This window comes from Carcharodon carcharias, chromosome 35, assembly GCF_017639515.1.
Source record: "Carcharodon carcharias isolate sCarCar2 chromosome 35, sCarCar2.pri, whole genome shotgun sequence".
NCBI classification, from domain to species: Eukaryota; Metazoa; Chordata; class Chondrichthyes; order Lamniformes; family Lamnidae; genus Carcharodon; species Carcharodon carcharias.
In genome coordinates this window covers 3784422-3799797 of record NC_054501.1, presented here as the reverse complement: position 1 = coordinate 3799797, position 15376 = coordinate 3784422, and the positions used below count along the sequence as shown (strand labels likewise).

Here is a 15376-nt window from a genome sequence, read left to right as displayed (position 1 = left end):
AAGCTGGGGCTGTTCTCCGGGAAGTGGAGAGGGCTGGGAGGAGATTTGTTCGACCTGTTCAAAACTACGAGGGGTCTGGATAGAGTGAAAGGGGAGAAACTGTCCCCATCGGCAGAAGATCGAGAACCCCAAGGTGATTCGCAAAAGGACCAGAGGGGAAAATCCTTTATGCAACAAGCGGTTTGGATCTGGACTGCACTGCCCGAGCGTGTGGTGGAAACAGTTTCGATCGCAGTTTCCAAAAGGGAACTGGATAATTATCTGCAGAGAAAAGATTTTACAGGGAAAAGATGGAGGGTGGGAAATCTGCGATGAATAACTCACCTCCTGACTCCCCAAATCAATGCACATGTCAGAAGTGTGATGGGATACTCCTCACTTGCCTGGATGAGTGCAGCTCCCACATCACTCAAGAAGCTCGACACCATCCAAGACAAAGCAGCCCCGCTTAATGGGCACCCCATCCACACACATTCACTCCCCTCCACCACCAACGCACAGGGGCAGCAGTGTGTGTACCATCTACAAGATGCACTGCAGCAACTCGCCAAGGCTCCTTCGACAGCACCACCCAAACCCACCACCTCTACCGCCTAGGAGGACAAGGTCAGCAGACACATGGGGAACACCACCACCTGCAAGTTCCCCTCCGAGCCCCTCACCATCCCGACTTGGAAATATATCGGCCGTTCCTTCACTGTCACTGGGTCAAAATCCTGGACCTCCCTCCCTAACAGCGCGGTGGGTGTACCTACACCACGCGGGGACTGCAGCAGTTCAAGAGGGCAGCTCACCACCACCTTCACAAGGGAGTATTTATGGATGGGCTGTAAATACTGAACTAGACAGCGATGCCCACATCCTGTGAATGAGTAACTAAAAATAGTCATATTTCTCGCACATATGTAGTGTCTTGCTGTGTAACAGCTACATTGAGGGATTTTCCATGCAAGGATCTTGATAAGAAAAACCCATTGTAAATTTGAACAAATAAATAAATAAAGACTTTATTTGGACAGTAGAATAATTTCTCTAATTTTGTTCCATTTTATAAAACATCAGATTAAGTCACTGATATTGAGAAAAACTATGTATTCAGCTGAACAGTAAAGATTATTGATATGCTTAGAATCTCAATACTAGTATTATACAGTGGACAAGATGGAAGTGTATCTGTAATAAAGGAATAGGTTTATGTATGTATTGTGTTCAAAAAACATTTCACATCTAAATTGTGTCAAGTGTTCTGCTATAACTTTTTCTAATATACAATACCACAAATGTTAAAAATAGTACACATGTATGAATAAACTGTTGAGTGGTTGCTTGGTTAGCACAGAACTTGAGTATTGCTGAAAAAAGAGAGAGATAAATCCTCGGTGTGCTCAGAATTATGCTGACGACCGATTTTTATTGTCAGTCAGGCTCATAATGTGGTGCATTTGCGTGTACTGGAAGCTACATAGGTTAACGCAGACAGAAAGAACATGTACACACACTGCATCTGTTTCAGCTAAACAGAATAAGTGACAGCCGTTCACTGGTTCATTCCTCAGGGCAATGTCTTGACCAATCAGGGGCAAGCTGCCTGGTTTAAATTTCCAACAATGCTTGGCAGTTGACTGTCAGTCGCCATCAGTGGCCACCCGCCCCCATGGCAACGCCACTTGCCAACCAATCAGCACTCTCTTCACGTACAGTATAAATTGTTGTTTTCCCCCTTATATTGGTACTTGTGCCAAGTGTCCTGATGAGTGCAAGGCAAAAAGTTTCGACATGACTCTTTATTGAGCAATAACTGTTGAGTGGAAAATATCCTGCACTGAAAGCAATCAAACATTGCTGCTCGTCAAAAGTGAGGGAGCCAAAGATCGAGACGCTCATTTGTACTTATGGGGAGTGGATGAGACAATTAACAGTTGGTGAGAAGCTGGTTACTTTGCAAACACAACACAATATTTTGTTAAGATGGAAGTAAACGACCTCTTAATCAGCACCTTCCTAAGAGTTGGAAGATCAATGTCCAAACGGTGTTCAAATTCAAATAAAGAGAGCAAGGTTGGGTTTTGTAATATGACTGATATGGAAAGACATCACAGTATCTTGAGAGTGCAGAAGGAGGCCATTCGGCCCATCGAGCCTGCACCGGCTCCCGGAAAGAGCGTTCCGCCTCACCCCACTCCCCTGCCCCTTACCCCTCTCCCTTTTCAGGTGGGCAGTCCCAATTCCCTTTTGGGTACCTCGATCAAACCTGCCTCCCCCACCACCCTCTCGGGGACCTCGTTCCAGACTCCAACCCACCCTCCGGGTGAGAACATTTCCCCTCACTTCACTTTCACTTCTTTTAGCCAATTATTTTGAACCTGTGCCCTCGATTTCTTGATGCTCCCTTGTCCAACACATAATAGCTTTCTGTCATAAAATACCTTCACCGCATCGTTTAACAAAACTAGGGTGAGATCCCCCTGTTTCTAATGTCATTTAATTTTCTTCTATTCTTTCAAGGGTTGTGAGCCTCGCTGGCTGAGCGCAGCGTTTATTGCCCATCCCTAATTACCCCCTTGAGATGTGGGGGTGAGCCGCCTTCTTGAGCCGCTGCAGTCCTGTGCAGTGTAGGTACACCCACCGTGCTGTTAGGGAGGGAGTTCCAGGATTTTGTCCCGTGTGGTGTAGCTACACCCAGCGTGCTGTTAGGGAGGGAGTTCCTGGATTTTGTCCCGTGTGGTGTAGGTACACCCACCGTGCTGTTAGGGAGGGAGTTCCAGGGTTTTGTCCCGTGTGGTGTAGGTACACCCACTGTGCTGTTAGGGAGGGAGTTCCAGGATTTTGTCCCGTGTGGTGTAGGAATTCCCACAGCACTGTTAGGGAGGGAGTTCCAGGATTTTGTCCCGTGTGGTGTAGGTACACCCACCGTGCTGTTAGGGAGGGAGTTCCAGAATTTTGACCCAGCACCAGTGAAGGAACGGCCGATATATTTCCAAGTCGGGATGGTGAGTGACTCGGAGGGGAACTTGCAGGTGGTGGTGTTCCCCATGTGTCTGCTGCCCTTGTCCTTCTAGGTGGTAAAGGCGGTGGGTTTGGGTGGCATTGTCGAAGGAGCCTTGGTGAGTTGCTGCAGTGCATCTTGTACATGGTACACACACTGCTGCCCCTGTGCGTCGGTGGTGGAGGGAGAGAATGTTTGTGGATGGGGTGCCCATCAAGCGGGGCTGCTTTGTCCTGGATGGTGTCGAGCTTCTTGAGTGTTGTGGGAGCTGCACTCATCCAGGCAAGTGGAGAGTATCCCATCACACTCCTGACTTGTGCCTTGTGGATGGGGGACAGGCTTTGGGGAGTCAGGAGGTGAGATACTCTCCACAGGATTCCCAGCCTCTGACCTGCTCTTGTATTTATATTTATATGGCTGGTCCAGTTCAGCCTCTGGTCAGTGGTAACCCCCAGAATATTGGCCTCATATTTGACCCATCGCAAAACAATGTTGACGAATTAATGCTACCAGCATCTCTGCAACGCTTGCTCCAATTGACGGCATCAAACTACCCCTTTGCTACAAATTATAGAGCATTGTCTCCAAGGGAATGTTTGATGGGTTCGTTCTTTTATCATTTTACGTGAGATCAATGGACGGGTCAGGGGGACAGAGCAGTGGCAAATAGAATTCAACCCGGAATAGTGAGAGGCAATGCACTTGGGGAGGGCTAACAAGACAAGGGATCACACTATGAATGGTTAGGACCCTGGAAAGTACTGAGGGTCAGAGGGAGCTTGGTGTGCATATCCACAGGTCCCTGAGGGTAGCAGGGCAGGTAGATGAGGTGGTCAAGGAGGGATATGGGATACTTGCCTTTATTAGCCGAGGCATAGAATACAAGAACAGGGAGGTTATGCTGGAACTGTGTAAAACGCTGGTTAGACCACAACTGAAGTACTGTGTGCAGTTCTGGTCACCACATTATAGGAAGGATGTGATTGCACTGGAGGGGGTGCAGAGGAGGTTTACCAGGAGGCTGCCTGGACCGGAGGGTCTGAGCTATGAGGAGAGGTTGGATAGGCTGGGGCTGTTTTCCTTGGAGCAGCAAGGGTTGAGTGGGGACCTGATAAAGGTGTATAAGATTATGAGGGGCACAGATAGGGTGGGTAGGAAGGCACTTTTTCCATTAGTAGAGGGGTCAATAACCAGGGGGCATAGGTTGAAGGTGAGAGCTAAAGGGCTAAGAGGGGAGTTGAGGAGAAACTTTTTCACCCAGAGGGTGGTGGGAGTCTGGAACTCGCTCCCTGAAAGGGTAGTGGAGTCAGAAACTCTCGTAACGTTTATGAAGTATTTAGATATTCACTTGCGTTGCTGTAGCCTCCAGGGCTGTGGGCCAAGATGCTGGACAATGGGATCGGTGTGGTCAGGTCTTTGTTGCCCGTCGCAGACACAATGGGCTGAATAGCCTCCTCCTGTGCCGTGAACACCTACGGGTCTATATGTAGAGTGTTGGGCTGCAGACAGACAAACTCACGTGGCCGTTGTCAGAAGGTTTCATCACTGCCACTCTCGAGGACATTAGAGAGTCACCACTGATACCCTTTGAAGTGTTGAGTCTCGGACGCAAGTTACGTTTCTGAAATCCCGTTGGTGGGGGGGATCAGGGGGAACGGAAAATCAAGCGGACCGTCCGTCAGCAAGGAACGGTCCACCGTCCAGCGGTGAATATTAAAGCCCTTAAACAGGAGGTGGCAGGTGTGTGCACCAGTGCCCTCCGCCCGGCACGACACCCCTGCCCAGCTTCTTCAATCTACCCACCTGACTGAAAACCCCCTCTACACCCCCCCTCCACCCCCCCCAAACCCCAAAACCCAGATCCCTGGCGCTCCCTCCCTAACAGCACAGTCGGTGTACTTACACCACACGGGGACTGCAGCAGTTCGAGAAGGCGGCTCTCACCCCCCCCCAACCTTCAAGAGAGGGCAATTAGGGACGGGCAATAAATGCTGGGCCTAGCCAGCGACGCCCAACTCCCCTCGAGTGAACTTTTTCAACCTGGTCGACCTTTGCTGCCCTCTAGTGCGGAGCCCAGAACGGGACACAATACTCTAGTTGGGGCTCAACCAGTGTTTTACACAGGTTCAACATAACCCTCCTTGTTCTTGCACTCTACGCCCCTATTAATAAAGCCCAGGATACTGAATGCTTTATTAACCGCTCTCTCAACCTGCTCTCCCACCTCTGTGTGCACATACACCCCACCCCCCCCGACTGTCCTGAGGTTCAAGATTGTGTTACACTGTCCCAACAGAGGCTGTCACCACCCACCCTACGGGCCCCACTGTTAATCTGTTATCTTTATGTTAATCTGTTTGACTAAAAGAGCACATATACCCCTAGGTCTCTCTGTTCCTGCACCCCCTTTAGAATTGTGCCCCTTTATCTTATATGGTCTCTCCACGTTCTCCCTACCCAAACTGATCTTTTCCAATATGAACAGGTGCCTTCAGGTCACTGCGCTCTCAAGTGAGATGGGATCGAGAATGGACAATGCGACGCCAAAGGAATAATGTAGAATGATTGGCTGGTGGGGTTAATATTGCACCGTGAGCACAGCAACCGGGGCCAAAGCAGCGCCCGCGACCCTCAGAGTTTGTTCTCGACGCTGGATCTTGACCTCAGCCTGGAGCTGGCGACCGACTGGCTCAGGTCCTCGCTGAAGGCCTGGCGCAGGGAGGTGGCCAGCGAGCGCCTGAGCCGCTGGCGGAAGTCCCGCCCCATGAAAACGTAGAGGAGGGGGTTGAGGGCGCTGTTGAGGGAGGCCAGGCCCACGGCGGCGTGGTCCCAGGCGAAGACGGCAGGGTGGGGGGCGAAGGCCTGCAGCAGGCCGAAGAGGTGGTAGGGCAGCCAGCAGACGAAGAAGGCCAGCACCACGGCGGCGATGAGGCGGACGGGCTTCCGGGACTTGGTGAACTTGGCGCCGCGCACCTTAAGGGCTATCAGGAGGTAGCAGGCCGCCATGAGCAGGAAGGGGAGGCCGAAGGCCACCAGGGCCCGGCTGGCCTCCACCACCCGCTTGGTCCCCTCCCCGAAGGGTGCCCGGCCGTAGTCGACCGAGCAGATGGACAGGCCGAGCTCCGGGTAGCTGACCACCTGGCGGTGCAGGAGGGTGGGCAGGCAGAGCAGGAGGGCCAGGAGCCAGGCCCCGGCGCAAGCCGCCCGGGCACCACCCACCGTCCGCCGGCGCTGGGACCAGACGGGCCTGGTGATGGCCAGGCAGCGGTCGACGCTGATGGCGGTCAGCAGGAAGACACTGGCGGACATGTTGAGGACGATGGCCGAGGGGATCAGCTTGCAGAGCAGTCGGCCGGCCGGCCAGCGGTTGCCCGTGGCGACGTTGGCGATCTGGAGGGGCAGCGAGCAGCAGTAGGCCAGGTCGGCAGCGGCCAGGTTCAGGAACCACACGGAGTTGACCGTCTGCTTCATCTTGCAGCCCGCCACCCAGATGACGGCGGCGTTGCCGGGGGCGCCCACCAGGAAGGTGGCGACGTAGATCACTATGGCCAAGATGGACGCCGGCGGCAATCGGTGCATCAGCCAATCCTCCTCCTCCTCCTCCTCGTACTCGTACTCGGGCCACGTGTAGTTATCGGGAAAGCTGTAGTTCCAAAAAGCCGGGTCGATGCCGTCAAGTCCAAAATAGTCCATGGTGCACCTGGAGGGATGATTGTTGACGGAAAAAAGTGAGAGCGGCCATCTTAGGACAGAGGAGAGAAGGAGAGACCCCCCTTTCCCCAAGACATTTCACCACCTCGGGACCTGCCCCGAAGGAACCTCCCAGCAGGCGGAGGAGCTTTTACACTCGGACGGGCGGGTGGGGCTGTCGCCATGTAAGAAGCGTGGCCGCCAGGCTTGCACACAGCAAGATCCCACAAACAGCCAACGCGAGAAACGACCCAGGTCGATTCGGTCAGGGATGTCGGTTGATGGATAAATATCGGCTCCCTGGAAACCATGTTGGGAGCAGGGGGGGTGTTGCCAGAGGGAGTGTGGTGGGGGGGTGTTTGTTACGGAGGGTGTTGGGGGGTTGGGGAGGGGTATCTGCTTGATCCCCACGCCAGTTCATCTTCCAGTGTGGGGGAGGGGGGGGATGTGGGGTGTTGCCGGGGGGAGTGCGGTGGGGGGGGTTTGTTGGGGAGGATGTTGGGGGGGTGGGGAGAGGTATCTGCTTGACCCCCACACCAGTACATATTCTATTACTGGACATAGAAATCTTACTCGACAGACAGGACAGCTGGGCACCTCAGGGTTAATGCCTCATCCCAGAACACGGCCCATTCGACAGTGCGGCGATCCCTCAGCCCTGACCCTCTGACAGTGCGGCGCTCCCTCAGCCCTGACCCTCTGACAGTGCGGCGCTCCCTCAGCCCTGACCCTCTGACAGTGCGGCGCTCCCTCAGCACTGACCCTCTGACAGTGCGGCGCTCCCTCAGCCCTGACCCTCTGACAGTGCGGCGCGACGCGACCTCAATTCTGGCATCGGTTGGAGAATTGGGCGCAGACAGAGCTCAAAGCGCTGGCCTGAGGGGTTGGCCAGACGGTCTCCAAGTCTTGACTCCCTGATTGAGAGACTGAGACTGAGACAGGTCTGATTCAATTGGGGAGAGATACATCGGATCCTGACACCAACTCAAACAGCAATAAACTCAGCCTGCTGTCTCCATCTGTCGAATATCTCTGTAACCTCCTCCAGCCCCTACACCCCTCCCTATCTCTGTAACCTCCTCCAGCCCCTCCATCCCTCCCTATCTCTGTAACCTCCTCCAGCCCATTTAACCATCCCTTTCTCTGTAACCTCCTCCAGCCCCTACAAACCTCCTTATCTCTGTAACCTCCTCCAGACCCTACACTCTTCCCTATTTCAGTAACCTCCTCCAGCCCTTACAACCCTCATCTTTGTAACCTCTTCCCGCCCATTTTACCCTCCCTATCTTTTAACCTCCTCCAGACCCTACAACCCTCCCTATCTCTGTAAGCACCTCCTGCCCTTACACCCCTCCCTATCTCTGTAACTTCCTCCAGCCCCTACAACCCTCCCTATCTCTGTAACCTCCTCTAGCCCGTACAACCCTCCTTATCTTTGTAACTTCCTCCAGCCCGTACACCCCTCCATATCTCTGTAACCTCCTCCAGCCCCTACAACCCTCCCTATCTCTGTAACCTCCTCCAGCCCCTACAACCCTCCCTATCTCTGTAACCTCCTCCAGCCCCTACAACCCTCCTTATCTCTGTAACCTCCTCCAGCCCCTACAACCCTCCCTATCTCTGTAAGCACCTCCATCCCTTACACCCCTCCCTATCTCTGTAACCTCCTCCAGCCCCTACACCCTTCCTTATTTCTGTAACCTCCTCCTGCCCCTACGACCATCCTTATTTCTGTAACCTACTCCTTCCCCTTGAACCCTCCCTATCTCTGTCTCTTTCTCCAACCCCAACAACCCTCCCTATTTCTGTCATCTTCTCCAGTCCCTACAACCATCCCTATCTCTGTAACATCCTCCAGCCCCTACGACCCTCCCTGTCTCTGTAACCTCCTCCAGCCCCTACAACGCACTCTATCTCTGTAACCTCCTCCAGCCCCTATATCAATCCCTATACCTGTAACCTCCTCCAGCCCCTACAACCCTCCTTATCTCTGTAACCTCCTCCAGCCCCTAAACCCCTCCCTATCTCTGTAACCTCCTCCAGCCATTACAACCCTCCCTATCTCTGTAAGCACCTCCATGCCTTACACTCCTCCCTATCTCTGTAACCTCCTCCAGCCCCTACGACCCTCCTTATTTCTGAAACTTACTCCAGCCCCTTGAATCTTCCCTATCTCAGTTTCCTCCAACACCAACAAAGCTCCCTATCTTTGTCACCTCCTCCAGTCCCTACAACCATCCCTATCTCTGTAACCTCATCCAACCCCTACGACCCTACCTATCTCTGTAAACTCCTCCAACTGCTACATTCCTCCCTATCTCTGTAGTTTCATCCAGCCGATTCAACCATCACTATCTCTGTAACCTCCTCCGGCACCTACAACCCTCCCTATCTCTGTAGCCTCCTCCAGCCCCTACAACACTCCCTATATCTGTAACCTCCTCCAGACCCTACACACTTCCCTATTTCTGTAAACTCCTCCAGCCCCTACAACCCTCCCTATCTCTGTAACCTCCTCCAGCCCCTACAACCCTTCCCTATTTCTATAACCTCCTTTAGACCCAACAACCCTCCCTATCTCTGTAACCTCCTCCAGCCCCTACAACCCACCCTATCTCTGTAAACTCCTCCAGCCCCTATATCAATCCCTATTTCTGTAACCTCCTCCAACCCTTACAACCCTCCCTATCTCTGTAACGACCTCCAGCCCCTATGCCCCTCCCTATCTCTGTAACCTCCTCCAGCCCCTACAACCCTCCCTCTCTCTGTTAGCAACTCCAGCCCTTATAACTCTCCCTATCTCTGTAACCTCCTCCAGCCCCAATAAACCTCCTTATCTCTGTAACCTCCTCCAGCCTTTACAACCCTCCTTATCTCTATAACATCCTCCAGCCCCTACAACCCTCCTTATCTCTGTAACCTCCTCCAGCCCCTACACCCTTCCCTATTTCTGTAACCTCCTCCAGCCCCTACACCCCTCCCTATCGCTGTAACCTCCTCCAGCCGCTACAAACCTCCTTATCTCTGTAACCTCCTCCAGTGCCTACAACCCTCCCTATATATGTAAACTCCTCCAACCCCTACACCCATCCCTATTTCTGTAACCTCCTGCAGCCCCTACAAACCTCCTTATCTCTGTAACCTCCTCCAGACCCTACAACCCTCCCTATCTCTGTAACCTCCTCTTGCCCCTACACTCTTCCCTATTTCAGTAACCTCCTCCAGCCCTTACAACCCTCATCTTTGTAACCTCTTCCCGCCCATTTTACCCTCCCTATCTTTTAACCTCCTCCAGACCCTACAACCCTCCCTATCTCTGTAAGCACCTCCTGCCCTTACACCCCTCCCTATCTCTGTAACTTCCTCCAGCCCCTACAACCCTCCCTATCTCTGTAAGCACATCCAGCCCTTACACCCCGCCCTGTCTCTGGAACCTCCTCCAGCCCCTACAGCCCTCCCTATCTCTGTAACCTCCTCTAGCCCGTACAACCCTCCTTATCTCTGTAACCTCCTCCAGCCCGTACACCCCTCCCTATCTCTGTAACCTCCTCCAGCCCCTACATCCTTCCCTCTTTATGTAACTTCCTCCAGCCCCTACAACCCTCCCTATCTCTGTAACCTCCTCCAGCCCCTACAACCCTCCTTATCTCTGTAACCATCTCCAGCCCCTATATCAATCCCTATTTCTGTAACCTCCTCCAGCCCATTTAACCATCCCTTTCTCTGTAACCTCCTCCAGCCCCTACAACCCTCCTTATTTCTGTATCCTACACCTTCCACTTGAACCCTCCCTATCTCTGTCCCCTCCTCCAGCCCCAACAACCCTCCCTATCTCTGTCATCTTCTCCAGTCCCTACAACCATCCCTATCTCTGTAAACTCCTTCAGCCCCTACGACCCTACCTATCTCTGTAACCTCCTCCAACTCCTACATTCCTCCCTATCTCTTTAGCTTCCTCCAGCCCCTTCAACCATCACTATCTCTGTAACCTCTTCCAGCCCTTAAAACCCTCCTTATCTCTGTAACCTCCTCCAGCCCCTACAACCCTCCCTATCTCTGTAACCTCCTCCAGTCCCTACACCCCTCCCTATCTCTGTAACCTCCTCCAGTCCCTACACCCCTCCCTATCTCTGTAACCTCGTCCAGCCCCTACACGCCTCCCTATCTCTGTAACCTCCTCCATCACCCCCTACAACCCTCCTTATCTGTTACCTCCTTCAGCCCGTACACCCCTCCCTATCACTGTAGCCTCCTCCAGCCCCTACACCCCTACCTATCTCTGTAACCTCCTCCAACCCCTACACCCTTCCCTATTTCTGTAACCTCCTCCAGCCCCTACAACCCTCCCTATCTCTATAACCTCCTCCAGCCCCTACAACCCTTCCTATCTCTGTAACCTCCTCCAGCCCCTACAACCCTCCTTATGTCTGTAACTTCCTCCAGCCCCTACAACCCTCCCTATCTCTGTAACCTCCTCCAGCCCCTACACCCTTCCCTATTTCTGTAACCTCCTCCAGCCCCTACACCCCTCCCTATCTGTGTAACCTCCTCCAGCCCCTACAACACTCCCTATTTCTGTCACCTCCTCCAGCCGCTACAACCCTCCTTATCTCTGTAACCTCCTCCAGTGCCTACAACCCTCCTTATGTCTGTAACCTCCTCCAGCCCCTATACCCTGCCCTATTTCTGTAACCTCCTCCAGCCCCTACAAACCTCCTTATCTCTGTAACCTTCTCCAGCCCCTACAACCCTCCTTATCTCTGTAACCTCCTCCAGACCCTACAACCCTCCCTATCTCTGTAACCTCCTCTTGCCCCTACACTCTTCCCTATTTCAGTAACCTCCTCCAGCCCTTACAACCCTCATCTTTGTAACCTCTTCCCGCCCATTTAACCCTCCCTATCTCTTTAACCTCCTCCAGCCCCTACAACCCTCCCTATCTCTGTAAGCACCCCCAGCCCTTACACCCCTCCCTATCTCTGTAACTTCCTCCAGCCCCTACAACCCTCCCTATCTCTGTAAGCACCTCCAGCTCTTACACGTCTTCCTATCTCTATAACCTCCTCCAGCCCCTAAACACTTCCCTATTTCTGTAACCTCCTCCAGCCCTTACACCCTTCCCTATTTCTGTAACCTCTTCCAGCCCTTAAAACCCTCCTTATCTCTGTAACCTCCTCCAGCCCCTACAAACCTCCCTATCTCTGTAACCTCGTCCAGCCCCTACACGCCTCCCTATCTCTGTAACCTCCTCCATCACCCCCTACAACCCTCCTTATCTCTGTTACCTCCTCCAGCCCGTACACCCCTCCCTATCACTGTAGCCTCCTCCAGCCCCTACACCCCTCCCTATCTCTGTAACCTCCTCCAACCCCTACACCCTTCCCTATTTCTGTAACCTCCTCCAGCCCCTACAACCCTCCCTATCTCTATAACCTCCTCCAGCCCCTACAACCCTTCCTATCTCTGTAACCTCCTCCAGCCCCTACAGCCCTCCTTATGTCTGTAACTTCCTCCACCCCCTACAACCCTCCCTATCTCTGTAATCTCCTCCAGCCCCTACACCCCTCCCTATCTCTGTAACCTCCTCCAGCCCCTACAACCCTCCTTATCTCTTTAACCTCCTCCAGCCCCTACAACCCTGAGCTCTGGTAATACACTCTTACACGTGTTCACGCTTCTCTCTCTCCCTCTCCCTTCCTTTCACTCCCTCTCTCCCCCTTTCTCTTTCCACCCTCTCTCTATCTCTCCCCTTTTCTCTCGCTCTCCCTCTCTCTCCAATCCTCCCTCTCTTTCCTGCTCTCTGTTGACCCCCTCTCTCTTCTTCCTCCCCTCCTCTGTTTCTCTCCCCCTCTCTATCCCCCTCTCCCTCTCCCTTTTCGTCTCTCCCTCTTTTCGTCTCTCCCTCTCTTCCTCTCTCCCTCTCTTCCTCTCTCCCTCTCTTCCTCTCTCTCTCTCTCCACCTCTGTCTCCACCTCTCTCTCTATCTACCTCTCTTTCGACCTCTCTCTCTCCCTTTCCCTCTCTCCCTTTCTCCCCGCCTCTCTTTCTATTTCTGTCCCACTTTGTCTCTCTCCGCCCCTCCTCTCTCTCTATCTACCCTTCTTTCTTTATCCTCCATCTCCCTCTCTCTGCTTTTTGTCTACCCCTGTCTATCCACCTCTCTCTCTCACTCTACCGCTCTACCCTTCTCTGTCTCTCTCTACCCCTCTCTGTCTACCTCTCTCTCTCTCCCTCTGTATCTCTTTCTCTAGCCCTTTCTCTCTCTTTCTCTCTCTCCCCACCTCTCTGTCTCTCTCTCTACTCCTCTTTCTCTCTACTCCTCTCAGTCTCTCTCTACCTAACTCTCTCTACCTCTCTTTCTCGCTCTATTTCCCTCTCTCCAACTCTCTCCCTCACTCTACCCCTCTCCCTCTCTAGTGACCTCTCTCTCTTTCTCTAGCCCCTCTATCTCTTTCTCTAGCACTCTCTCTCTTTCTTTATCCTCTCTCTCTTTTTCGTTCAGTCTCTCTCTCTGTCTACCCTGCTCTCTCTACCTCCCTCTCTTTCTCTACCCCTCTCTCTCTCCCTGTCTCTCTAGCTCTCTCAGTCTAGCTCTCTCTCTCTCTCCCGATCTCCCCCCTCTCTCTCTCTCTTTCTCTCTCTCTCTCTCTACCTCTTTCTCCCTGTCTAGCTTTCTCTCTGTCTCCCTCTCTCAACCCAACTGTATCTCTCTCTCTCTCTCTCTCTGTTTCTCCTCTTTTAACAAGCTCCTAAGAAACTGACCTCTTTGAGCTTCGGGCCGCTGGTTTCGGATATCGCCTGATGTACCTTGGCATAGGGCAGACGTGAAGCTAATGAACGTTAGAACGGAAAGCTAAATGTGCATCAATGTCATGACACGGCTTAGCCACAGAAGCTTTTATCAAAATGTCCCACACTCTAACTCTGACCAAAACATCGGCGTTCGACAAAACCAAAAACCCTTCCTTTTGCCTACCTCAGTTGTAGGAAACAGCCAAGATCCCTCTGTCAAAAAGCGGGTTTAATCCCAGGGATAGAATCGGAGCTCCAAGCCTAACTCCAGCCTCTGTGGGAGAGAGAGAGAGGCCAGTTTGAGAGCCGCAATGCCCAGAACAGATTGTGAAAAATAGATAAGTTTCAGACATCCGACTGAAACCAACGTCTTCCCCTTTTTCCCCTGTTCCCCTTGGCTGGATGCAGAGGAGATCACCCTCTACACCGTCCCCATCAAACACTCCCAGGACAGGAACAGCACAGTGTTAGATACAGAGTAAATCTCCCTCTACACCGTCCCCATCAAACACTCCCAGGACATGTACAGCACAGGGTTAGATACAGAGTAAATCTCCCTCTACACTGTCCCCATCAAACACTCCCAGGACATGTACAGCACGGGGTTAGATACAGAGTAAATCTCCCTCTACACCGTCCCCATCAAACACTCCCAGGGCAGGTACAGCACGGGGTTAGATACAGAGTAAAGCTCCCTCTACACCGTCCCCATCAAACACTCCCTGGACATTTACAGCACGGGGTTAGATACAGAGTAAAGCAATCTCTATATTGTCCCCATCAAGCACTCCTAGGGCAGGTACAGCACGGGGTTAGATACAGAGTGAAGCTAACTCTACAGCGTCCCCGTCAAACACTCCCAGGATAGGTACAGCACGGGGTTAGATACAGAGTAAAGCTCCCTCGACACTGTCCCCACCAAACACTCCCAGGACAGGTACAGCACAGGGTTAGATACAGAGTAAAGCTCCTTCTACACTGTCCCCATCAAACACTCCCAGGACAGGTACAGCACGGGGTTAGATACAGAGTAAATCTCCCTCTACACTGTCCACATCAAACACTCCAAACTCCAGTAGAGCATGGGGTTAGATACAGAGTAAAGTTCCCTCTACACTGTCCCCATCAAACACTCCCAGGACAGGTACAGCACGGGGTTAGATACAGAGCGAAGCTCCCTCTACACCGTCCCCGTCAAACACTCCCAGGACAGGTACAGCACGGGGTTAGATACAGAGTAAAGCTCCCTCTACACCGTCCCCATCAAACACTCCCAGGACAGGTACAGCACGGGGTTAGATACCCAGTAAACCTCCCTCTACACTGTCCCCGTCAAACACTCCCAGAACAGGTACAGCACGGGGTTAGATACAGAGTAAAGCTCCCTCTACACCGTCCCCATCAAACACTCCCAGGACAGGTACAGCACGGGGTTAGATACAGAGTAAAGCTCCCTCGACACTGTCCCCACCAAACACTCCCAGGACAGGTACAGCACGGGTTAGATACAGAGTAAAGCTCCCTCTACACCGACCCCATCAAACACTCCCAGGACAGGTACAGCACGGGGTTAGATACAGAGTAAAGCTTCCTCTACACTGTCCCCATCAAACACTCCCAGGACAGGTACAGCACGGGGTTAGATACAGAGTAAAGCTCCCTCTACACTGTCCCCATCAAACACTCCCAGGACAGGTACAGCACGGGGTTAGATACAGAGTAAAGCTCCCTCTACACCGTCCCCATCAAACACTCCCAGGACAGGTACAGCACAGGGTTAGATACAGAGTAAAGCTCCCTCTACACTGACCCCATCAAACACTCCCAGGACAGCTACAGCACGGGGTTAGATACAGAGTAAAGCTCCCTCTACACTCTCCCCATCAAACACTCCCAGGACAGGTACAG

At 52.7% G+C, this 15376-nt stretch overlaps 1 protein-coding gene across 2 annotated transcripts; it reads right to left on the bottom strand.

Annotated features, from left to right (window-relative positions):
• Positions 1–5313: 5313 nt before the first annotated feature.
• On the bottom strand, positions 5314–13703 carry LOC121272830 (C3a anaphylatoxin chemotactic receptor-like). Of its 2 annotated transcripts, none has more exons than XM_041179640.1 (2): positions 13653–13703; positions 5314–6686 (listed from the first exon to the last, which is right to left on the bottom strand). In XM_041179640.1, the coding sequence occupies exon 2, from the start codon at positions 6677–6679 to the stop codon at positions 5618–5620; it is 1062 nt and encodes a 353-aa protein (XP_041035574.1). In that variant the 5' UTR covers positions 6680–6686; positions 13653–13703; the 3' UTR covers positions 5314–5617. The 2 variants fall into 2 exon arrangements, with proteins under 2 accessions (XP_041035574.1, XP_041035573.1); XM_041179639.1 differs by lacking the exon at positions 13653–13703 and adding an exon at positions 13439–13492.
• Between the last annotated feature and the right edge of the window lie 1673 nt (positions 13704–15376).

Coding starts and splice junctions, on each gene's coding strand:
- LOC121272830 (XM_041179639.1), bottom strand. CDS start 13,491: ATGCCAAGGTACATCAGGCGATATCCGAAACCAGCGGCCCGAAGCTCA. Junction 6,687..13,438: donor GCGGCCCGAAGCTCAAAGAG/GTCAGTTTCTTA, acceptor TCATCCCTCCAG/GTGCACCATGGACTATTTTG.